The 24,789-nt window shown below is 44.6% G+C and overlaps 3 protein-coding genes across 7 annotated transcripts; 1 reads left to right on the top strand and 2 right to left on the bottom strand.

Annotated features, from left to right (window-relative positions):
* Window positions 1–1,940: 1,940 nt before the first annotated feature.
* stk31 (serine/threonine kinase 31) lies at window positions 1,941–15,569 on the bottom strand. Of its 4 annotated transcripts, none has more exons than XM_049026606.1 (25): window positions 15,434–15,569; window positions 12,785–12,823; window positions 12,649–12,701; window positions 12,420–12,518; window positions 12,263–12,334; window positions 11,982–12,140; window positions 11,550–11,872; window positions 10,187–10,352; window positions 9,829–9,954; window positions 9,193–9,308; window positions 8,338–8,494; window positions 7,823–7,948; window positions 7,505–7,684; window positions 7,117–7,233; window positions 6,911–7,030; window positions 6,256–6,387; window positions 5,160–5,261; window positions 4,750–4,830; window positions 4,504–4,629; window positions 4,229–4,354; window positions 3,968–4,054; window positions 3,713–3,862; window positions 3,379–3,504; window positions 3,134–3,205; window positions 1,941–2,699 (listed from the first exon to the last, which is right to left on the bottom strand). In XM_049026606.1, the coding sequence occupies exons 2-25, from the start codon at window positions 12,807–12,809 to the stop codon at window positions 2,598–2,600; spliced, it is 2,943 nt and encodes a 980-aa protein (XP_048882563.1). In that variant the 5' UTR covers window positions 12,810–12,823; window positions 15,434–15,569; the 3' UTR covers window positions 1,941–2,597. The 4 variants fall into 4 exon arrangements, with proteins under 4 accessions (XP_048882563.1, XP_048882562.1, XP_048882565.1 ...); XM_049026605.1 differs by lacking the exon at window positions 15,434–15,569 and adding an exon at window positions 13,327–14,915; XM_049026608.1 differs by lacking the exon at window positions 15,434–15,569 and adding an exon at window positions 13,314–13,327.
* On the bottom strand, window positions 15,156–17,013 carry malsu1 (mitochondrial assembly of ribosomal large subunit 1). Its single transcript, XM_049026609.1, has 4 exons — window positions 16,584–17,013; window positions 16,159–16,334; window positions 15,802–15,883; window positions 15,156–15,706 (listed from the first exon to the last, which is right to left on the bottom strand). Exons 1-4 carry the CDS (start codon window positions 16,915–16,917, stop codon window positions 15,510–15,512), a joined length of 789 nt encoding a protein of 262 aa, XP_048882566.1. The 5' UTR covers window positions 16,918–17,013; the 3' UTR covers window positions 15,156–15,509.
* A 3,838-nt stretch (window positions 17,014–20,851) lies between these two features.
* Window positions 20,852–22,760, top strand: LOC125748776 (vitelline membrane outer layer protein 1 homolog). 2 transcript variants are annotated; one of them, XM_049025343.1, is made up of 5 exons: window positions 20,852–21,079; window positions 21,187–21,359; window positions 21,668–21,780; window positions 21,965–22,287; window positions 22,594–22,760. In XM_049025343.1, the coding sequence occupies exons 1-4, from the start codon at window positions 21,055–21,057 to the stop codon at window positions 22,263–22,265; spliced, it is 612 nt and encodes a 203-aa protein (XP_048881300.1). In that variant the 5' UTR covers window positions 20,852–21,054; the 3' UTR covers window positions 22,266–22,287; window positions 22,594–22,760. The 2 variants fall into 2 exon arrangements, with proteins under 2 accessions (XP_048881300.1, XP_048881299.1); XM_049025342.1 differs by lacking the exon at window positions 20,852–21,079 and having other exon boundaries at window positions 21,102–21,359.
* Window positions 22,761–24,789: the final 2,029 nt, after the last annotated feature.

Here is a 24,789-nt window from a genome sequence, read left to right as displayed (position 1 = left end):
ATCATGTAATGTTGATTTTAGCTGAATTTTGAATTCACATCTTAATTTTCTTCTAGTATCCAGCATCACAGTAGATATATCATCAAACGGGCTTTATGGTCTGATCGTAAGAGGACTTTAAAGTATTCATTGTGTGATTATATGACATCTTCACACTCACTGTATGGATCATGCATGTGATTTTGGGCAACCGGTGCTTTCAGCCTGATACCACGTGTGTTAGACCTACATTGCTCTGCCTCAGAGTGACATCATTGCACAAGAAATGTGGACCCCACCCTGTCGGCTAAGTGCTATACTTCTTTGAAGGCTTACTTGAGCATCTCCCCAACTAAAATGAGCTGACAAAACCTGACACCGGAAAAGCTTTACACCTAATGAGGAAGCCCAGAGATAAGATTTGTTGATTTTTTGTGTCTTTCTCTCTGATCCGAGTCCCCCTGCCCCCATTCTTTCACACATTCTTTCTGCAATCCTCCATCTAATTGTGGATAAATCTTGTGTCACCTTGGGGGTTTCAAGCTCTTTTGTCCAGGATTAAAAAAAATCGTACTTTACCAGTTCCATGAGATTGCTTGTTATAATACATAATTATGGGCATTCTTAGTTAATTGTACGGCTGATTTTCTATAGTTACACATAGAGGCAATATGAATTGTACATTCAAGTGTACTGATAAACAATCTGTAATCAGCCCAGAGTTTAAGACAAAAGTGAATATTTTGAGCAGGAAAACTGAAAACAGCAGACTTTTTTTGGTTCCATAAAACATTTCAATTAAGGTGTTATTCGCATTGCGTCAGGTCAATGTCATTCTGCTTGTCATCAATCGTAATTCAGTGTAATTGCTGAACCGTTTGCAAAAAGCATTCGGACTTCCAGCGTTTTAAACGTAGGAAATCAACCCCAGAAATGCAACAACTGATGGAATCCTGTGTTTGTTTCAGATATCTTTGCCCTTAACACATTTTCATTTGGAAAAATATGCCTGAGCTTTCTCTATCTGTAAGCAATACCAAAGCGTTCCTTTATTTACACTGACTTACATATACGGAAATTTTGTGTTCAGAGAATGGGGTCCACCACCCCTGAAGCAATCAAAGGCCTTGCTCAAAGGCCCAGTACTTTGCCAAGTCTTGGGATTTGAACCTACAACATCCTGAAAATGATGAGCAACACACTGCCCAGCTCCTCCCTCCAACCGCACAAAATAGATTTATGCTGTTCAGATTTTATAGGAAACCTTTGTCAACAAGTATCTTATCGCACGATTTTAGAACACTCACTTCAAAGTACAGTATGGGAATACAGCAATGAGGCAAAACATTGACTAAACTACAACAAAACGCCTGGGTTTTAATTACAGAAACTATTCACATGGATTGCCTTAATGTCAAAACCATAAATCAAATTTAATTACTTTTCAAACAAATGTTATATCAGGAGACTGAAAACCTCTGGTGAAATGTAAACTGCACATTTACACCCTTAAAAAGACACTTTTGTCCAGACGTACCTCTCAAAAGCACTGAAACCATCCTGCATTTTTTTAAGAGCTGAAAAAGAAAACTATTAAAAATTTAAGCCTTTCAACCAATACACATACGCAGATAATTTTTTTTATATAAAAAGGGCAAGGCCCTTGAAAGCAAATGTCATAATTCCAAACTTAGAGAGGCGGCAAGCTTTTCCGCTGATAAAGAAAATAGTTATTTCTGAGGAGCATTTTAAAGGGGAGAATTTGAGACGTTTCCAAGTGATGGAAGCCTGCAATTTCCACTGGCAGCTCCATTATCATTCAGTCGGTGGAAGACGGGGCACCGTGAACTAAACAGACCTTATGAAGACAGGCTGCACAAAGCAGCTCAGAAAGAATTGCATGAAATTAGTTATTGGTGTCCAAAGTATTAAAAAAAAAAAAAAAAAACACAGGTTCCGTTTGACTGTGTTCCTTATGGTGGCCAACTTTTGGTACTGAAATAATAATAGTTGGAGTCTGAATGCATAAACTTCTAAAGTTTGTAGTTAGAGGGAGGCAGAATAGAAAGCTTGGAAAACAAGGGGGCAGAATCACTTCACATTGGTTTAACTGAGGGTGAGATGATAAAGTAGCCAATCAGAAAATGGCTAAATGGGTTGACTGACAAGCAAAAAAAACAAAACCCACTAACAATGTGTTTTGAAGCATCATTCCTACCAATCACTCTTACTTGGAGAAGAGCTGCAGTCTATGAATTATAGGTCCATATTTTATTAGGTGCCGAGAAATTCTTTTGCTGTTAGTGTTTATTGACGTTGTCAGAGCAACAATATACAGGACAGATTCTTGGATTAAGGAGGAAAAACTCACTTTACTGGTTTTAAACAGCTGTCGGAACACAGACCAATAAACGGAACAAATTCTTGTGCATTTCTCTATTAAAAAAAAAAAAAAACACAACAGGCAAAACTGTTCCAATCTGCAGGAAAATTTGAAATCGAAAAGGAAAACGTCCTAATGAACTGGAGCATTTCCACATGTCCAACTGTCAAACTCTTCTTAGGTCACGTACAGCCTTCCATCATAACCTTGACGACTTGAGAACCACCAGCAGACATCATTGGCTGGAGAAGTAGTCATGTGACAGGACATCAGATGCCGCTAATCTCCGCGAAGAGGAGCACAAAAGCTGGGGCAGCAGAATCCGCAGCCTGGGGTCCTGATAAGAAGGACAGGTTACGGTGTTTGTGAGGTTATGAAGCACCACAACAAGAACATGAATGTTTCCACTCATACGCCTTCATGATCACTTAGCCGGTACACGGTCTGAGTGGGAGTGAGACTGAAGCTACAATCCCAGCATGCACAGGGGTACGAGGCAGGGGACCAGTCCAATGCAGGGCACACACTGACTCACTAAGGGCAATTTAGAGAAAATTTCACCTAACTGCACTTTTTTTTTTTTTTTTTTTTAATAGGGAGGAAGCTGGAGTATCTGAATGAAACCTGGGGGAGAAGGAGCTCGAGTGGGATTTGGACCCCCACCCTGAAGGTGTGAGCCCATGGTGCAGCCCACAGACACGAGGCCACCCCCTCGCTTTACCATGAAATGTGTGCACGCTGCTCACAATTCCACGAGATCACCCTACATACCAATTTCATTTCACTCGTATCAGCTAGGCATCCATCAGGCTTCAGTGCAAACTTGACCTCTGGAAAGTGCAGCTGTGAAAGAACAAAACATTTAATCTCTCTGTCCTTCATGAACCAAATTAACTGATTTCCTCACACTTCATGGGCAATATGACCTGTCAAGTAGCTGCTTAGATAGGGAAAGAGCAGGCAATGGAGGAGGGATTTCCAGAACGACATGCCTGGAAGGTTGTCTGAAGCCTTACCCACAACAGCAGACAGCCCAAAGCGTACACGTCGCAGGCGGGGGAGGGGGGCTCTCCTTGAGCGACCTCTGGGGCGACCAGGCTGAGGGCCCCGGCCAGCATCCTGGGGTCAGCAACACGTTGGTCCTAGTTTGGACCAGAGGAGGAAAGAAAGTACAGTGCAGAATGAAAAGGTCATCGGAGATTCCCTGTGTCAGAGAAAAGTGCAAACAGATTCCCTTTATTTACGAGTGGCCCACCCCAGACCCTGCCGACGCTGAGCCCAGAACTTCAGGGGAGCCTTAAGTGAGACCCTGAGCAGGACGGGAAACCAGGTCGCGAGGAGGCGACTCACCGGGTCCTTGGTGAAATCGAAATCTCCCAGCAGCCCGCGCTCCCGCCGGAGGACGAACACGTTGCTGGGGTGCAGCGAGCCGTGAATGACGCCTGACCCGTGCAGCGTCTGCAGCCCCAGAGCCACACCTCTCATGACGGCCGCGATCTCCTGCCAGGGGAAGCCACGGGGGGTAAAATCTGCCACAGGGGGTTAAATCCGAGAAACTCTCAGAATACAGGAAGACTGGCAGGTGGTGGGGGGTTCGGGACTCACGGAAGTGTTAAGAGGGCTGGAGTTCTGCACGAGCTGCAACATGCCACAGGAAACGTACGGCACCATGACGTAGGCCATGGGGTCTGACTGAAAGGGAGATAGAGAGCGATGATATTTTAACTGGAATAACCATCACGGCAAAGAAGCTTCATTATGTCACGATCAGCTTGTAACATATTTCTGGAGGGAAAGAAGGACATAAGGGAGGAAAAGGAAATGAGTGGAATGTAGGAATGTATAGATCTACATGCACCTTCTTACCTTGCCAAAAAACAGCGCCAACAGGGGGAGCAGTCCTGTCTGCTCCTCACCAAACATACTCGCTCTGTAGTACTGGGTGGCTCTCTCCACCGTTCTCACCTCTGACTGGGCATCGACAGAGTAACCCTACAATTCATTAACAAAAAACTTTTTAATTTCTCTGAGCAGAGCACTGGAAAATAGCACGCTTTGAAAAAGTACAGAACCAAGCCAGTGGCCAAATTATAAACCCCGAACATCAAAAGTTAAGGGGGCGGATTTTCCCAGGGTGTCACCTTAAGGACAACTTGCTGGCCTTGGAACTCTGTGCACACGAGGGGTCTCCTGGAACTCAGCTCTCGCAGGGGCACGCTGGCAAAAAGGTCCCGGTCAAGGCTCTTTACCACCAGTCCCTCAGAATTCTGCAACAGCCGACCCGGGTCAGAATCCTGAGTGTTATGCATGAGTGCTTCCCGCACGGGGGGGGGGGGGGGGGGAGATCACGATTAAGGGGAGAGGTGGGACTTTGAGAGAGCGCTCACCATGAAGCTGAGGAGGTCTGCGGCGTGGTAGAGCAGCGGCAGCTCGGGGAAGCCGCCCTTGGCCAGGGCAGCCAGCCTCTTCTGCAGAGGAACAGCAGCCAGTCACACACTCACTGTCACAGGATCTCACAAAACGCGGGATGAAGCAGAACCACAGCTTCCAAAGATCAGCCTGGCACCCAAATCAACGAAAAAGATTCATCTAGAGCTACTTGCGAAGATGGAATGACATTGAAACAGTTCTAACTACTGAAGTAACATTTATATGATCATTTATTTTACTAAAAAATCTGATATGATCCAGAAATCACTTGGTTTAGGTTCATTTATATACAAACATCCAAGGCATCAAGCAACAACTAAAATGCAAGAAACAGCTTCTTCAAAAAAACTCAGGTCAAAACTCTTACATATTCCTCCTTCTCCAGACCAATCTCCTGGAAAAGGGCGTTCCTGGTCTGTTCAATCTGCGTTTTTTTCTTTTCAACCTCCAGGAGGTCCACCTCTTCTGCCTGAGAAGAAATCCAGGAAAAAAAAACAGCCACATGAATATCAGACCCGCCACCCCAGGGCAGGTAAAAACATCATGACCAGGGGTCTCAGGGGACAGAACTGCAACCTCACACTTCCCCGGCTGGAGGTTTGAGTCCTGCCCCTAGCTCTCTGTCTGGAGCTTGTATGTTCTCCCTTGTGTGGATTTCCTCTACATACCCCAGTTTCCTCCCTCAGTCCAAAACCATGCTGTTAAGCCGAGTGACATCTCGATATCACCCATAATGTGTGTGAACATGCCCTGCGATGGACTGGGTGTCCCCCTGCCTCGGGCCCAGCTGTCCCTGAGACAAACTCCAGGCTCACACTGACTCTAAACAAGCGAGTTATGGAAGCTGGACGGATAACCAGGTATCAGGTATTTATAAGACACACAACGCCAAACCTGGCCGGCGCCAATCAAGCCTAATCCGGGGGATTACAGGAAAAGCCGGAATTCGTTCCTGGCAGGAAATACACTTAAGCTTTGTCACGACAAACCCTTTTAATAAGCCCCACTTTGAGGAGTGCCCAAATTCTGGTAAGAAGGTGCAGGCAGGGGAGAAAAACAGCTATTTTAGGACAAAACCAGCAGCTGAACTCAAAGAGCACAGCTTGGGTCTGCAGCTTATTTTTCTATTCAAAGTCACCCACATGAGTCCGTGTGCTGCCCATTCATACAGATGTATTGCTCCCTGAACCCATCTATGGAAAGTCCTCCATTAAGAGGCGAGCAGGACCCTTCGCTCTGGGCTGCCCGCAGAGGTCTACAGCGGAGCGGAAGCCGCAGCCCTTACATCCAGAGAAAAATGCTCGTAGATGTGAATTTCCTTAAACCTCCATCTTGGTTGTGGAGTTTCCCTTTGAGAATCAGACCACAGGTAGAGATGTTATTGTCCGTTGACGTCGGGGTGTCACAATATCAGGTTTTCCCTACACGAATCCCCCCCCCCCCCCCCCCAAACGGGGCATCACCTCCTCCAGGCTGCCCTGCTCCACCAGCCTCCAGCGCAGCTGTGACCTCAAGTTCTTGATGTGCTTCTTGATGGAGAACAGCTCGTCGGCCTTCGGAGTGTCGTCCTGCCACCGGAGGACCTCTTCCTTAAACTGAAGGGCATGGGAACCAACACATAGACAGGCAGCACATTAACAGAACAGGCTGCACTGGGCCGATGGGCCCCTACGCTGAAGAGTATAAGACGACATTACGGAGGAGGTGGTGCGCGGACGAGCAGGACTCTGTGTCTGACCAGGTTACCGGATCAAATCCTAGGGCCAGTAGGCTGAGGCTGCCATTGGACCTGTGAGCAAGACCCTTAACTCCCCAACTCCAGCGGAGCTGCATGCCGGCTCACCCTGCACTGTGACCCCCAAGCTGTGTCCGTCTCTCATGAAGAGACAAGTATCTGTACTGTTTAAATTCACTTACATTTAATTTTTGTGTTTATTTTTTATAGCTTTGGTTGTGAAGTACACACTTTTGCTGTATCTGTACAGTAACAATACGGATTGTTCTGTTCCATTCACCGATACGCAATGGACCCTTGCGCAGATTACTGAGATATTACATGGTGCTCTGAAGCTCTTGCAGAGCGTAACGGACACGTATCTGCTCCTGTCGGTCCCTCACCTGCGAGTTAAGAAGGTATTTCTCCCGCACAGCCCTCAGAAGACTCTGCTCCTTCCCGATCCTCTGCATCACACTGTGAAAGGCGCTTGACACTATCTCCATGTCCCGACTGTTCTGCTCCTACGGGTGGACAGTTGACGTTTTTTGACATTTGTTAGGGGGTGGGGCGAGGGGCAGTGGTAGTAGGTGATCCAACCACAACTCACGGCGAGCGAGACGTCCAGCTCCCGGCAGAGGTTCAGCTCCGCCCTCTGCAGGAGGCTGTCTACGCCCATGGTCATGACACTCAGGGGTATCGGCAACTCGCTCGACAGACTGAAAAACTGAAAATGGGGAAAACCGAAAACTTCAAATCCCACAATACCAAGCAAATAATATTTGCAGGATGTGCAAATACACATTTTTACAAAGAAGACAGTATATAAACAGACAATTTATGACTTATTTTCCATGTACCGCAGTCTAGAGTATTCTCTTCTAATGAAACACAATATGACCGTATTGCCTGGTTACCCGAATCATACGTGTCTATTTTTGCTAAAGTGAAATTCATCACCAAACTCTCGTCGCCCTAATGTCGTGCTTCTCACACACCTTGACCATCTTCTCAAACCAGGAACACAGGAACTTCAGTGTTTCGTCAGTCTCCTCCTCCACCGCCCGGGTCTCCTGCTGTTTCTGACTGTTCCACTGTCTGAACCGTTCGAAGGTCTCGTCTCCGGCTCCCTCCATCGAGAAGGAACCAAACACCGCAGTAAGAGAGGCGCCCACTGCCTACGAAGGACACACACAGATTACAGATAATGTGCAGACACAGAATGCAGAACTGTACACAATATGCAGAGCGACGTGTTGTCGTCCTACGTCAAAGGGGATTGGACACTAACATCACAAACCCCGCCCCCTCAGCACCTCAAGAGTGTCCATTCGTTTGCTGATGGGCAACCCGTCCACTTCCTGAATAAAGTCGTCCACAGCCACCGCCAACGTTCCCCTCACACCATTCCTCTTCGCGATCAATTCTTCCAGGTCTTCTATCTGACAAGCCACATTTAAAGCAGTCAGTTAATTTCTGGTGATTGACATCAATTTTACCTCCCCCGAATCTATACACTGGCATCGTGCAGCACAGAATTCAACACGACCATAAGTAGATAGTTACAAAAATAAAATCCCAGTCCAATTCCAGCCGCTTTTGACAGTCACTTTACAACACTTAAGACTTCAGAGAAGCTTTTAAATTCACTTATCCTTCTACCGGGTCCATAAGCATGATGTTCTGCGTGTCTGCGGAACCCCCCCCCCCAGGTCTCACTCCAAAGATGCCCCCCCCATGCCGGTCAAACGAGAGCTCACACCAGTACCCTCACTAAACCTTTATGCATATTTCGTCCATTCTCGGACGGGTTTGGGTTGAGACGGCTCACCTCGCGACAGGCCTTCACCATATCCTGCGCCAGGTCGTATTCCTTCCACACAGCCTCCAGCTTTTCCAAAGACGCGGGAGAGGAGATGCCATTGTGTGCCACTATGTCGATGGCCTCCAGCAGGCTGTCCCTGAAGGTGCCACGGGAGCGTGCCTCTCTAGGAGACGAGATCCACAAGGTTGTTAAAGGACTTATGCTAACAGCTCTCACGTCCAGAAACGTAGAGACAAAAGCGCCGGCAGATAGTTGAATTTGCCAGATTGGTTGAACGTTACTCGCGAAACACTTAATTGTAATATTTCTTACACTTTAATCCTTTTATACAGACGTACTAATGATTACTGTAGTAATCGTAACACAAAGCGACAGCAGATATTTGATGGAACACAAGCGTGCGTCAGGTAAACACTGGCAGAGTGACTGAAATAAACACTAAAGCTGTGCGGCAGAAATGCACATTCAATGGTCATGAATTTTTTTTTTTTATCTGTTCCCAGACTGCCGATCCGCAGCACGACGCTTTCTACTCCTGCCAGGCAACGGCAGCATCCATGCGGCTTCACTTCCAGGCTCTGCAGTGTTTGCGAGCCTAAACACGTCTCACAGTGTTAAACCTACCGTACGTTCTGTTTTTTCTGTGCTTACCCAAATAAACTTTTATTCATTTATTTGTTTCAATTAATGGCATTTACTTACAGTCACTACTTCAAAGCACCTATACTGATATTTTAGAATTAAAGTAGTTATTTAAATTCCGGATACAGGAGCTTTTAGTATCGGGAGGGTACAGAGAGACAGGTGACCATTTATTAGGTACAGACGGCACCACAAAGGGGGAAGGGCTGGTGACTGTACCTCACACCCCTTAAGGACTCCACCTTCTGTGCCAGCTGACCCAGCTTGTCCCCCACCGCGCTCTCCAGACGCTTGTCTGCTGCCTCCACGCTGTCAGTCACCTGCTGCTTCGTCGCCTGTGTGGTCAAAATACGGCGGGGGGGCATCACGGCACAAAAAGGGGCCGCCAGCTTAGTGTTTATAGTGAGCAGAGGGGAGGCAGGGGACACCCTCGACCAGCGGAGTCCAGTGCAGGACACACACACACCCTGAGTAATGCAGACACGGCAAGAACGTGGAAGTAGTATTAATCGAACCCGCGACCCTGGAGCAGCGAGGCTCCGAGACACTGCGTCATGCTGCACTGTTTCTATTAGTCAACAGGAAAATGATCAATGAGACCTACGAGTTCCAAGCATAAAAGCAGCCCCAAAAGAAACCGACTGAACTTTGGAGTGTCAGAATTTAGACTTTGGAATTTATTACGACAGAATCAGGAAACACTGACGGAGAGGATCATTTCTAGTTAAATATTAATTTCATATATGTCCTTTTTCCACATTATAAGATTCTGGTCGCTTGACCTTCAACAGAAAGATGTAGACCAGGGGTGGCCGATCTTATCCAGGCCGCTGTGTGCGCGGGTGGGCCCCCCACCTGCAGCTCCTGCTGGACGTCCCGCAGCTGCCTCCCGAGCTCGTCAGCCTTCTGCCGGAGAACGCCGTTCTCCTCCTTCAGCTTCTGTATCTCTATGGCATCCCTCAGCCTGCTGTCCTTCATCCTCTGCATAAAACACGCAGGACGATCAGCCTGAAAAACGGCATCGACTCCCCCACAGGATCTCCCGGCAGAAGATCACCAGCCAGGGGAGTCAGAGACCCCTCATCCCAGTTCATACTGTGCTCATAAGGTCCCTCTCGCTCACTATGTACCCCTCGCCGAGAAACATCACTTCACATTGACTTCACCCTAACACCTTTGAACTTTACTGAACCAGGCATCTCGGTCCTGTCACCTGCAGCTCCACCTGAGCCTCTGTCAGCTCCTTCCCAAGGAGCAAGGCGCTACGATACTGCGCGCTCTTCTCCTCCTTCAGCCGTTCATTCTCCTCCATAAGCTCCTGGTCCAGCTTCTTCTTCAGCAGGCTGGCAGGCTGCAGGGCCGTGGTCGTGCTCTTCTCCCTGTAAACAAGGACCGGTTTAAAAATAAAAAATACCTTCAATTCTATGGCCTTCATTGGAAATGGCTACCCTGTGCATAAACTGAGAACCAATTGAAAATGATTAACCGAATCATCAAGGAATTAAGTCGTATCTCAAAGATAAGCCAATTCAAAATAACCACTAGCTACATCATTAAACTGGTATGAGATTTCCACATAAGCGTGTTCCCTTATAATACCATAATTAGGGCTGTCAAAATATCAGATTTTCACTACAACATTACCGCCTCCAAAAGAATTTACAACAACACTAAAATCACAATATCCAGGGCATTAGATAACGGGCGTGCCAGTGTATTTACAGCCAGCAGAATCTGTCAGAATGCCGGCTTTTTGGCACTATACAGATGTTTACTTATGACAGGCATATTGTACGCCTGTCACAATAACTACTTTTGTCAGACAATACAACGTACCAGAAATAATGGCAGTAAATATTGCCATTTACAGACCATCGGCATCATAATCTAATAACATAATAATGCAAGTACACCCTAAAAACACTGAACTTTTAATTCTTAAGAATATTCAGACATTGGAATTGGAATGTTAAAAAATGCAAATATCCTAAACAACACATACATACAACCACACAACCAAAAAAATAAATTAAATGGACTCTCAAGCTCTGTTAACAATAATTGGACAAAATACTAAACATTTGGCACAAGGGTCATTCATCCCACAATGGGCAATATACCGGCAGCCCTGTTGTGCGGCGGCTCCGCCCAGTGATGCAAACAATCCCTGATCGTTCATTGGCCAGGGGAAAAGTAGCAGGAAGTCAGGAAGTAGATCAGACCAAAGATCGCATGCAAATGCCATTTCTACTCTTTATGAGCAGAATGATAAAAATGGCTGGTGAATCTGAAGAATGGTTAACCGAGAATGTTGGCGTTTATCTGATTCCTCGCTACAAATGAAAATAAATAAGTTTGTACTGCACCTCCAGATACCCGCATATGATTCTGCATCAGGGTTTTTTATAGTTCTGGTTTTTAATTTTTATTTTCATTTGAAATCTAGTTTAGTTTTAGGTTAGCAATCCATAAGCCCTGGATATTGCAATTATATCATTACGCTGAATTCTTTTGGTCATGAGCATTATGTTCACATAGCTTTTTTGTTGGGCTCATGCAACTGCTGCTCGACTTACTTTAGCGCCTGAGGCACATGTTCTGGAAAGGTAGGACGTGGTTTGGGAATGAGGACTTGGGAGCCTGCCTGCACAGTATCCCCCTGGGAGGCGTGCTCTGGGGTCCGGGGGCCCCACGGCCCCAGAGGGTCCTGCCAGGTCGGGTTGGAGCCCTCTCTACAACCGGGGATACTGAGTTTGGCGAACTTCATCTTCATCACCTCCTCTCCGATGTCCAGGTCCCCCTGAAACGCGTGGACCAGGACGGTGCCATCAAAGCACACAGACTTCTTCTGAATCCGTAATTTCTTGCCGTAAATCAGGTTGCGCAAGAAGATCTTTCCCTGGGAACAGAACGGGCAGTATTGCGAAGTTCCCAAGCAGTGAGAAGAAGATGCCAGTCAATGGGTTAGACAGATTCTCCACAATAAGACCCCCCACCTCCCCTATCACCTGTACAAAATGCTGCGAGTCTTCATCACTGTTTAAATGGAAACCCCAAAACTTGTACTTCTTAGCCAAACATCCCATTTGAAGGTCTTCTGGAAGCTCCACCAAGGATGAACGGCTGACGAGCTCCGTATTACCATAATCAATGTAGCACACTGTAAACTAAACAAAGAGACATTTTACAGCCTGTTTGATCAGCATTATTCACAAGCAGCATTCAGCTAAATACAGCATAATTAAACAAAGCCATGTAAATCTAACAATAATTACCAATATAAACATACCTTGTCATCATTATTGTGCTGCACCTTACACCTGTACCAGCATCGGTCTTCTGAAAACAGTGCCCCATATAGCTGTATAAAACAGTCACTGTGTCACCAACGGGTACCACACTGTAACGCAGGTCTAAGTCTGCCGGCGATTTAATTGGCCGGTTACCTTCTGAGGACTGGGATTCCCCGTCAGCCTCCGAGCTGTAGGGCATCTGGCCGACAAAATGCTGGTCATCCTCTCCACAGCGGGGTCGTCGTTGACATTCTGAAAATGGTATCAGGGCTCTGCTGTGAATTTTATCGCCGGACCCAACCTGATCTTCCTCAGTGGCTTTAAAGCAAAGTAACACCCCCCCCCCCCCACCGCTATGGGTAGGTTCACTTTGGTTACCAACCTGAGCCCAAAATGTAATGGCGTCCACCACGTGTGTGACTCCCACAAGCTCCACTAAAAGGAGAAGAGGGCGAGTCAGTCTCATTCAGCAGCCAAGCCAGACGTTTCTGTCAAAGCTGCAGGACAGATTCACTTACTTTTCCCAGGCACCGTTTTATCCATCACTGTTTTTCATGCTAAAGAGAAGAGCAAATCACATCAATCGCAATAATTGAAGACCAATACTTAATAAGCAGGCGGTACGAGTTTTTAACCCACAGATAACTGTTTGCCACTTTTAAATTACAGATTTTACGTACAGCAGTAGTACGCTAGAATGAGGCTATTAACGTGACAATTCGTAAGGTAAGACAAATATTCAACCGCTTAAGTTACTAACTGCAGATATACATTAGCAAGGTTCGGGACCTTATTCTCATTACAGAAATCACATTTTTATCAGCCCCGTTTACATGCATACAAGAAGGTCCTTTTAGGCTTTACTTTACAAATCATTAGCTACCTAACGCTTTTTGCACATTTGTTAGATATGCTTCATTAGGCCTATGTCACACCCCACCTACAAACCACGAACAATGTTTTACACAATTAGAAAGCATTAAACTATTGCCAGTAATAATAAAAGAAAAAGCAAGTTTGCCGTAGTTTAATCAATATGCGACTAACCGTCGACACTCACCAGCAGCAAGAACTTAAAGCACCACGTGACCACCTGTCGCGCGGTTTTAGCGGTGCGCGCAAAGCGGGCATTGAGTCGCGATATGTATCGCGCGCATCGCGAGAGTTTGCCCACTGACTGGAGCTAAATGTAATTAACAATGCAATCTTAAATATAGTGTTTGGGTTATGAATTACAGTCGACAACTGCTAAGATTCTCTTCGCTTCCGCAGGGGCAGCCCATAGATAACCCAGCTACTGATACCGAGATGAAAGGTGTGTCGAAATGGAGACTCCAGGGCTGCCGACCCTCACGCATCTGGCGTGACACTCACGCTTTCAGACTCCCACGTTCTCGCATGAAATCTTGCGGAAAATGTATATTATTGCATTACAAATCTAAACTTAGCTACATCAAGAGCTTTGCTGTAATTTGCAACCCCTAGCCACTATTTACAACGTAATAAAACTGTTACGTCCATGTAAATGTATATGCACGCGTGTGCAGACTTCTCTCCAACTGAAAATCTCACTCAAGTCAGCTGACCAAAGTTGGCGACCCTGGAAGACAGCACTTAAATGTAAAAAATGTTAACTGTTGAGGAAAGTTTGTGGTAAGGATAGAAACTGAATGTAAAAACTATAATAAAAATGTTATATTCACATTCTTGGATGTGAATAATCTACATTTGTATGCATTTCTCGATGCTGATATACAGTACCAGTCAGGACAAGTCTGGACACACCTGCTTTTAGTGCATTTCTTTTTGTTTCAGTTGTGTTATTTATATATGTTATTCAATAAAAGGCTTCAAGACAATGAAGTAACATCAAATACTGCAACCATGCAGTGTTCTGGGCACAAATTAGCTACCTTGCTCTTACTCTATGATCCTCTTGGCTCTATAGGGTTGACGTTGCGGGATTGCGGGGGTCAGATTATCTGTTACAGCACTCCATCTCTCCGCTGATCCTTACAACATTGATTTGAAGAGCATTAATCCATAGTGGCTGGCTATCATGTATTTATAATACAAAGGAAGCACAAAAAGTGCATCCACAGGTTGCACTGTTGCCTCACACATCCAGTTACAGGTTTTGCAGTGTATGTGCTTGGTGATGGACTGACATCTTATCTAGGCTGCACCCTGGCCTTGTGGCTCCAGGACCCCCCATGATCTTAACCAGGATAAGTGGTAGAGGGTAGATGGATGAAGCACAAAATGCATGAACTGTGTGAAAACATTCTGCTACCTTTTGTGCCATCATTCCCAATCATGGGCGTCATCAGGTCCGATCACTCGGGGCCTTAGTCCCGAGTGTTTTTGCCCTAATGCCAATCTTCTTTCAAAAACAAATGTCAAGTCCCAGACAAAACTTGACTCAGTCCCGAGATTTTTCTCAATTGCTAGAAACGCCCCTGTCACCAGTGGTATTTTCTTTTAATGACTGTGAATAAACCTCCTTAGCACAAGCTTGTGTTTCATCATAAAACCCGGCTGCATTATTTCTTTCATGAAACTCCAAAGTGGGCTGCAGATGAGGAAGAAGAAACGTGCAGGTCTGTAAAGTCAAAGGTGTTACTGCCCTCTGCTGAGGGGGAAAAAACACAACTCATCTTGTATCTGATATGAGCCATACAAGCTTAAAGATACAGTTATATCCTGTATCTTATTGGCTTAATTTATAAATTATGTAATGGAAGCTTACGTCTCAAAAATGAAATTCAGTTCTAAGCGTAAAGCAATGAATTATTAAAAAGCAGTCGCTGCACGCGGGGGCTGCTTGTACCCAAGACAGCCAGCAAAAATATTTAAATGAGCATTTCTAAAATAGCATAATTCGCCAAACATCATCCAAAAGTTGTCTTTATTAAAACACATTATACAACTAGTCAAGACCACATCCATTGTTTTTTAAATCTCAAGCATTATGCCAAACTGTATACGACCTTATATTTTAAAGCAAAGTAGATGTTAGGCCTTAGTACTACAAAAAAAGGAGAAAAAAATCTGCTGAAAGACTTCAATACAGGTTGGGACTTTGAGCCACAATTTGTGGTCATCTGAATATACAAGTAAATTTACTTTCATGGTAAAAATGACCTATAAAAGGACATTTCACTGACCTTCAATTAAGAACAACAAAAGAGCCATTCACAACTGAGATCAAAAGAATTCCAGTGCTGGTTTTGCTCCGCCGGCCTACAACCGTTCTTGTCCCCCAAGGTCTCCAAACCCGGAGCGCCAATCTGTGGCCTCATCGTCATAGATGAAGTCTTTGGGCAATGTCTCTGGGGGGATGGAGCTCAGCTGCTCGTCAAACGAGCGCAGCGTCCACAGCTTCTCCAGCTCGTAAACCTCTCTGGTCTCAGGCAGCATGAAGTGCACCACGGTGTGCCCTGAGGAGAGAACCACTTGGTTAGGGCTCTTGGCAAAGTATTAATAAAATATCTGTACAATAGCTAAGGCAGACTGTCGTGATAAACAGACTCACCGAAGTCGATGCACATCCAGTCCTCCGCATCCTTGCCTTCGATTATGACATGGGGATCAGCATCCGTCTTGAGCGCTTTGTACTGTCACAAAGTACCAGAGAGGTATACAAGTCAGAGGTACCGACAAACAATGCATGTTTATACACGCTGCATACATACTTTCTACACAACTACATATGCACTGCTGCTTCAAGTATGGGGGGAAGGTTTTAAATATAATACAATAATAATTAAAACAGTCTGATAAGGACACGAACAGCGCATTATAAAACAGCTATAACAGGAACACAAGGTTATCCACTGTAATATCACTAATGAGATGATGACAACACCACAACTATAGCTAATAGTCTTACCACTTTGACTGCATACTCTGCCATCGCTATGAGATGTCTTCTTGAGGAGCCGCTTACTACCACAAAGTAATCGGTGTACTTCAGCGATTTCGGTACTTTTATTACACAGACGTCCACGGCGTTTTCCTGGCGGAGGAGTGCCACCAGGACGTCGATGTTAAATGCCTGCGGTATCTCTGTTAGACAGGGATAACTCACACTCAGGAATAAAGAAGGGAAAAGTGCACCAAACATCGCTTGGAAGCATAATCCAACCTAATCCTATTTCATGATGTCACACAACTATAATTTGCTGTTGTCAATGGAAGTGATGTCAACTTGCTTAACTTTTTTTTTTATCACATACTGTAATTAAATGTATGCAGCTATTTATCAGTCTTTACATAATAAGTACACTTAGTTGCCATGGATTGATATGCACTTACTACGCCTGAGATCGGCATTTTGGGGATCCGCTGAAAGGCTCATGGCCGGAGAGCCCGCTATGTCTTCGTTGTGCGCAGTCGTGTCATCTCTGATACTCCGTAAATCGCAGTAAAATCTATCCTTTCCTGAACACCGCACATAATCCACCGGATGGAACTGATCATGCCGCAGAGCACAACATGTGTACCGAGACTGAAGAGTAGCAACACACGGCCGCTTCATATTTACATGTAGACACTTTATGTTGTTTGTTCGTACAGCATCTAGATTTAATAATCCAGAAAGTATTCTTCTAGAGCAACTCGTCACACATTTATAACTTATCATTGCCATTTAAAAATAACCTACAACCATCAAAGACTGGAGAGGTAAACGAACCCAGATCGGTGCACTGCTATTGGTCAAAGTTTTAACCAATCACAGCACTATTCATGCGCTTCGTTTGTTCATACACTGAACGGCAGACGTCGTACCGCCATCTACTGGGTGGAGGGCGCATTTTTTTTTTACCAGCAGAATTTGATTTAAGGAAATATAATGCGATGGTTATTCGCCGCATGGGTTAAGGGATCAATTCCAAATCTTGATTTGTCCAAATGTGTGTGCTCTCGGATGCAATGGCATTTTGGCCAGAGTATCTCCTGTCCTGGGCAGGTGTGGACAGGCACACCGCAGCCGTAACCGATAGCTGGTTATGGAAATTGTATGGATTAGGATATCTTGCGTAGGTAAAAGCGTTTGCTCTATAAATAAACAGTGTATTCTTTTTCTACAATGAGGAAAACGTCATTTAGATATAACATATCAATTGTAAGGTACCTCATAAAATAATTGTGTACTTTTTTTTTTTTTGATGGAAGCTGTGTTCTGCCATGGTTTGTATACAACTCAAAATTAACTTAGACACAATATGGAGAATAACAGACATCTTGATGGCCACAATGAAAACATCATTTGTAAAAAAAAAAAACAAAAGGCTGAAGCAGGTGCCAGTGGGGGATGTGGGGTGAGCCTGCTGTGGGACTGTGGCCAGGAAGAACAGGGTGACCTTGCCTGAAAGCCACACCAGTGAGTATGACGGGTCTTGGCTTCTCACAATGAGGGCATCTTGTTAATCTTCATGAGCGCCGCTACCAGTGGGGGGCTTTGTTGGGTGAATCCCCAAAATACTCTCCAGGACATGGACACTCTGGGGCCAGAGATGGCCAAAGAAGCAGCAGTATCTGTGGGCAGCATGGTGACGCAGAGGTCCCATGCCCAGGGGCAGAGTGCCTTCAGGCTTCTTGTATTGTGGGAAGCCTGGGAAGCAACTGTTAACCTCTGCTAATGTTCCTACTCCCTCCTCTGGCAGACTGGGCTCCCAGCCATGCATGAGAGCCCCTTCAGGGAGGATGGGCATGAGCTGTTGCTGTAACCTTCATATAATGAGAGCGAGGGCCAAGAATTGTTGCTTCACAGGAGCGGCGAGCCGGCTGAGGCTGAAGCGCCAGGGCATGACGTGGTCGAGCTGCAAGCCGTAGCTTCGCGTTCAAAAATAAGGCTGTTCAGGGCTTCCTTCTCAGTCAGGCGCTGCTGGTTTTTGTGGTCGTACTCGACAATTTCCTGAAAAGCCGTTGTAAACATGTTGATAAATGTTATGCTGGTATTATGAAACAATATTTCCCGTCTGTACAGCATGTGCTGTCAGAGACCAGACAAAAACAATTACGACAATTTCAGCTCTCAGTTAAAATCAGAGTAACCATCAAAAGATTCTTTCGAATGTTAGGTCACTTGCTTTCACACACACATGCATGTTACTGTAACATTGTGCAGTACAGCAGAATAAACTATTTTATGACTGTAGCAATCCACTACTATCCAGTTACTATCTACAGTATTGCATATTATGTTCTTAGAGGCTTAAAAATAGACTTCGAATGTAAGATGAGTGACTTGTTCCTAAAAAGCTGTTTTTTTTTACAAACTTCTAGTTTTAGCTCGATGTCACAAGGTGTTTCCATCCTAGCTGTTCGCATCTTTATGGACTTTGAAATGACAAGGATTCCTTTCAGTTACTCACCAGGTGTGTCACTAATACATTCTTAAAAATAAACTAGCTGATCGCCTTTGGCAAACAATTTCCAGGTTTTCTACAGACAGATAAGATTACTGAGAGGGAAAGGTTGCAGTGCGTCAAAAAAGTTCAAGGTGAGCTCACGATGCATGATGAACATGCTTGCAAAAAGGGATTACAGATGTATTACTGTGGCCACCCCTAGCAGAGGTATTTTATTTGGAATGAAAATAACACACAGCACATGGCAAGGGCCAGGTTAGTAGCTTAGCCTTGTGTAACATGCAGACACTAAATTAGATATGAGCAGGGAGGTGACGTTGACCAGGTACATGGGAAAGCAACACGTTGCTCACATTTGAGTATGTAGTAAATTATCCAGTGTAAAATGTGTCAGCTTTCTTTTAAATGCTTTTTATTAAATGGAATTCAGAATTAGCATTAATTAGCCTTAGTTAATGAAGAAGAGTTGGGACATACATTACATATGTCAAAATTTTTGTTTTTTCACCGTATACAGTAGTTTGAATTTTACACATCTGTTCACAGGGATTCTTTGCGAGGTTTTCAGTATCGTAACATTGATATTTTCGTCGTCATATGAGTATATGGCTCTCCTGACAGCCTTAACAAGCCTCACGATCCTGTCTGCATCCTGTATGTATTCTGCTGCAGGTGTACGATTCTCTGCGTAAAGGAGGCTTACTTTGGATCAGTAAGCAGGTATGACAAGGCGTATATGTGTACAGCAGTTGATATGTAATTGCAGCATGTTATAACATTAGAGGTGGTGAGTGGCTCAGCAGATCAGGCTGCTGTGTCTGTGATTTGGAAGGTTGTTGGTTCATATCCCCTCATGGAGGGATTTTTCTGCTGGGCTCTTCAGCAAGGCTTGTATTGCCCAACTGCCCGAAGGACTGGCTGCCTCTGCTTTCTCAAAAATATGTTTGTTGCTTTGGATAAAAGCACCTGCTAAATGAAATTATGAATAATAGTGTGGACTTCAAAGTGATAAAGTAACAGACGGAATTATGCAATCACAACAAAGTTTTTAATCACACCTGAAATCTACGTTTTAGATTCCTCACAGTAGCACTCTTTGCCTTGACGACAGCCTTCAACTCTCACTTAAGCAGCCTCCCGAGGTTCTTACCTGGGATTACAACAATCTTGAATTAGTTCCCAACGGGGAATTTTTGCTACTACCCAACTGTGCTACTTTAGTGGGAAGAAAACATACCAGCCCAGATACATTTTTAGTAACTGACCATGTAAAATTTAAAATCATAAAGAACAAAATCAAGCAGAGAGACAACGGCGGTCGAGCAAAACAAACAAAAAAAAACCAACTAATTAATTAATTAGAGTTAGTTTTTTCGATTTCTTTTCGAAGTCACTTTTTTGCTCAGGGAATTGGAGAATCTACTGCAAGAGACGGATTAATCAGGCCCTTCAAGCCGATTGGCTAACTGGGACAAGTCTGAAACTGGGATTGTCCAGCAAGACCCTGCACACATCATCACCCCAGACAGCGGGCTACACACCCGGGCTGAGTGATGAAAGCTCAGTGTAATCTGTTTTTTTTTTGTTGTGGCCTGACATGCAATGTTTTTTACTAGTCAGTGGAGTCCCGGTCAGTTCTGAACTTGCCCTTCATTTAAATTACTCACCTCAGGTGAGTGGCTAAGCTTATTTTCCGGCCTTGGTTTCCACACTTGCCGGATGCTTCTTGGCAGTTTTTCCTTCCCTCTTTGATCAAAGTCACCCCCGATCATCTCTGCTGGGTTTAGGTTATGTGACTGTGGAGGGCAGCTCTCATAGAGCAGGTCCATCGTTTGTCTTTGCCAGAAAGCTCCAAGCAGCCAGCTGATGGGTTCTGGGTCACTGTCTTGTTGGAAAACAAATGACAGCTCAGCTGAGTATGAACCAGATGGGGTGGCGAGTCGCTGCAGGTTACTACGGCAGCCATGATGACTGTGTGGGCCTTCGGTTCTGATTAAATCGCCAAGTGGGTCACGAGCGAAGCAAAGCCAGGAGATCATGCTTCCAATGCATGCAGAAATCATTCATTCTTTATTCTAATCTTTAATAATCTACTAGATTATTAAAAACATAAATTCGGGTGGGTGGATCTTCACGGATGAAGATGTGATTTAATGAGCATCAGAGCTTCGCAGGATGTTAATCTGGGTGCAGGAACTGCAACAGCACACAGGGAAGAAGCTGCACTTTCGCTGGCTGCAGACGCAGCGGAAAGTAGAGAGCAAAGGAGAGCCTTCAGCACCTTTTACTGACACGTACACACTAGCGATAGACCCCAGAACTTCTGACTTCTCTCATGTTCATCTTAACACCTGTGTTTTCCCAAGATTATTTTCAGAGAAGTGACTTATTAACATAGATAACAGGAGTGGATGCTTGTGCGGTTTTTGCAGCTGGGTGTGTTTGTATATAAATTCGCCTCGACTCGCTCCATGCTTGGTCTGACTGTTGCGCTGACATGGCATCCCTACTTCTGTTGTGCGTCTCGGTTCTTTCCATTGCAGCTCTGGGCTCATGTGACCTGGAGGAGAAGCCTTTCGTGGAACGAGCCGGAAGGAACTTCGTTGGGAGGGCCAGTACCTCCGTCCTGACCGTGCCAAATGGAGGGAGATTCGGAGACTGGACTTGGGTAGAAATGTGTCCGGAGGGATTCTACGCTTCGGGCTTCAGTGTTCGGGTAAAAACACGAACCCACAGCCTCGTGTCATTTTATGGACACAGAGGAACGTCCAATCATGAAGATTACAGCGTTGCAATGCTTCTGTCTTTGACAAAATGACTAGTGGCAGCATCACAGGGAATAATTGAATTTAGAACCCAATTCATATAATTTTAATACAGTTATTGCACTAACCACCATGGAACAGTGAATGTGAATGTAGAGAAAATGACCGAGTTGCTTGACATCATGCCACTCGCCCCTCTTTGAATGTGTCGCATAATTACATATGTTGCATATATTCCAGTTTTTTTGTTTTACATTAGGTGGAGTCCAATCAGTATGGCCTCGATGACACCTCACTCAATGGGATCCGTCTGTACTGCTCCAAGGGCACAGACAGAAGCTACTTGTACACCATTGAGTCTCACATTGGATAGTATGTATAAGACATGCTTCTTTGATACAGTCCAGCTGGTTTCATGTTAGAGTGTGACAGCGGACCGCATGCTACCTCCATGCACTGCATTTCATCTTAAGTTACATGTTTGGGTGAAAGCAACCAGCTCCAAAAAAATAAAAAGGTACTATAGTGGATTAAAAAAAACTGTGTCTTGTTCCAGTTTCGGCGAATGGACAGACCCGCAGTGGTGCCCCGAGGCTGGGTTCCTGAAGTCCTTCCAGCTTCGGGTCGAGCCCGAGCAGGGCTTTTTCGGGGATGACACCTCGGCCAACAACATCAGGTTCCGCTGCAGCAGCAACCCCACCTTGGAGGGCCGAGGGTTGGATTGGGGCGACTACGGTGGCTGGAGCCAGGAGTGCGCGATCGGGGGCATCTGCGGCATTGAGGTGAAGATGGAGAATTACCAGAGTGGACTGGACGACTCCACGCTTAATGACGTGCGTTTCCACTGCTGCGCCTAGAGACGGGTGGGGCCATGTGATGGTAAGATCCTCCGAAATTAGATCAACATTATAAAAAGGGGAAGAAGAGATCAATAAAGAAGGCAAGGGGTGTTCAGTCCCACTGCAAACTCCTCGAGATCACTCTGTAATCAGCTTTCCTATTGACTGTATCAAAATGTATCAAAATTATATGTACATAATTATCCAAATTAAATTTGTGCACCAGTACATGCAGTTAAAAGTGGCTGGATTCTCCTTTAATTAACCATTAATTAATGAATGGTTTAATTAATGGTCTTGTGCCAGGTTTTTTGACTGATCTTGGTGTCATTTGTCATTCTCACAGGCACCAGCAGAGGGAGTCACGTCACCACGACCGCGGTCTGAAGTTCACACGAAAGTGTTTGCAAGTGCATTCAAATTCAATGAACTAATTCGCGCAACGGTTAAGGTTTCACTGGTAATAACTTGTGTTTTAATAAACAAAGGAAATAAAATATGCATATAAACACCTTCAAGGTTGTGACCTTACTTTTATAACTGTAATAAATAGTCTAATTAATATGAATAGTACAGGCAGAGTGACTTTTCAACCTATTTACCTGATCGAGCAACGGTGGCAGTTACCCTACTTTACCTGTGACGTTACTTAGCTAATTTTGAAGATGGTACACGGATATATCTGGTGAACGTCTCCTACTTCACATACTGTCCATCCAACAATCTCTTCCACCTGCCGATGTAGGAGAGCTCCAGAGTCTGTGCAGGTAGAGTTTGCATGTTTTCTCTATAACTTTATGCAGTACATTAAGTTTCATATATATATGGGTGGGTCACACACACACACACACACACACACACACACACACACACACACACACACACACACACACATGCAAAGTAACCAAAGTACGAGGCATTTGGCATTTTTAGTTTTTCAAGATAAATCCTTCATTTTAATTCATGCCTTCTGAGAGAACCTTATGAACAATAGACGTGCCAGCCATCATTTTTCAGAAAGGTATTCTTTGTATCATATAAATCATTAATATAAAATATGTTAAAAGGAAGCATGCATTTTCCCAGAGACCTACTACACAGAAACACAAGTAAAATCTGTTGTAGTACGCCAACAGCTTACTTAAAAATTGTTATTCACACCACTATCATGTCTGCCAACCTACACTTGTAAAACATACTTAGACCGTCACCAATCAGCTAAAGAATGCTGGAAGACTATAAAAACCAAATGTTCACCTCCTCTGCCCACCATCTCTAAACTGCTTGTTTTAAAGCAATCTCTCTCTCTCTCTCTCTCTCTCTCTCTCTCTCTCTCTCTCTCTCTCTCTCTCTCTCCTCCCTCTCTCTCTGCTGTGACCAGGCCAGTTTTTCTCTTCCCTCCATTTAACAATTTGATTCTCCTCTTTTGTGATACTTATTCAGCTGCAAAAAGAATGTTCAACACCTAACAAAAATGTGGCCAGTCTTTACATAAATTAAACTTGACGATAAATATTTATATGGTCATTCGTTTCTATTTTCATTTGCTTGCAGTTTATTGCTTCCAATTTTTAATTTAAACTGCTTAGTCGTGGAAGCACAGTTTGGTATCATAAATAATTAATATAGCCATACAGCCTTATCACAGTGTTGAATAAGACGTTCCTGAATTTCTTATATCAGTATTTTGAACTTTGATCCGTCTTCCATACCAATTATCCAGTACAGGTAACGGTGAGTGTAAAGCCTACAGCGGGGGCACTGTCCGGGGGGAGCATGGCAGCCTAATGCAGGGTGTCTGTACCCTCACACACCATGGTCGGTTTTGAGCAACCTTCCGGTACCTTCCGGTACCTTCCCGTTTTGCTGTTTCTCCCCAGAAACTGCCGTAATTTGCACGGCCCTCAAACGTCTTTATGAATTTGCTTAATAAATTAATGTGTTTTGTACCGGTGTTAAACTGCAGTGTATCTGTGACAATGTTGATGTTTTGTCATGACATAAATAGAATTCAGAATATATATAATTCTGGTCACTTATTTAGATTTATTTATTTATTTACTTACTTACTTATTTGCCCCCATGCTGAATAAAACTCCAGTATTTTGAAACATAGATTTTGGCAAGAGGTATGGTTTAAAGATGTCAGTCCACCTACATGCACTTTTGGACAGTGGGAGGAAACTCGGGCAATCACGGGGAGTACATGCAAACGCTACATGCTCAAAGCCAGGGGGTGGGAATTAACCCCCCACCCCTGGGGAGGTGGGACATCAGCTCCAGCGTCTCAGCGCTTGCATCACCAACCACAATGTTAGTATTTATGGCTCACGTGCTGCTGAGAAGAGTTAGACTGTGTCTTCGGGATAAAGGTAAATGTTTTGCAGCATAAAACATGTGCTGCTGTCTCTATTATTATGCATTATAAAGAAATTATGCCGGTGAAAGATTACTGTGTATGTATATGTAGAACAGGAGGCACATACAAGCCGTGTTCGTATCTCTGCATGTTCAGACACTTCTAGTGGTTTTTCCACAGTCC

Source organism: Brienomyrus brachyistius, chromosome 9 (genome assembly GCF_023856365.1).
Source record: "Brienomyrus brachyistius isolate T26 chromosome 9, BBRACH_0.4, whole genome shotgun sequence".
Taxonomy (NCBI): domain Eukaryota; kingdom Metazoa; phylum Chordata; class Actinopteri; order Osteoglossiformes; family Mormyridae; genus Brienomyrus; species Brienomyrus brachyistius.
Note: the sequence above shows the minus strand (reverse complement) of the source record. Positions and strands in the feature narration are given on the sequence as shown.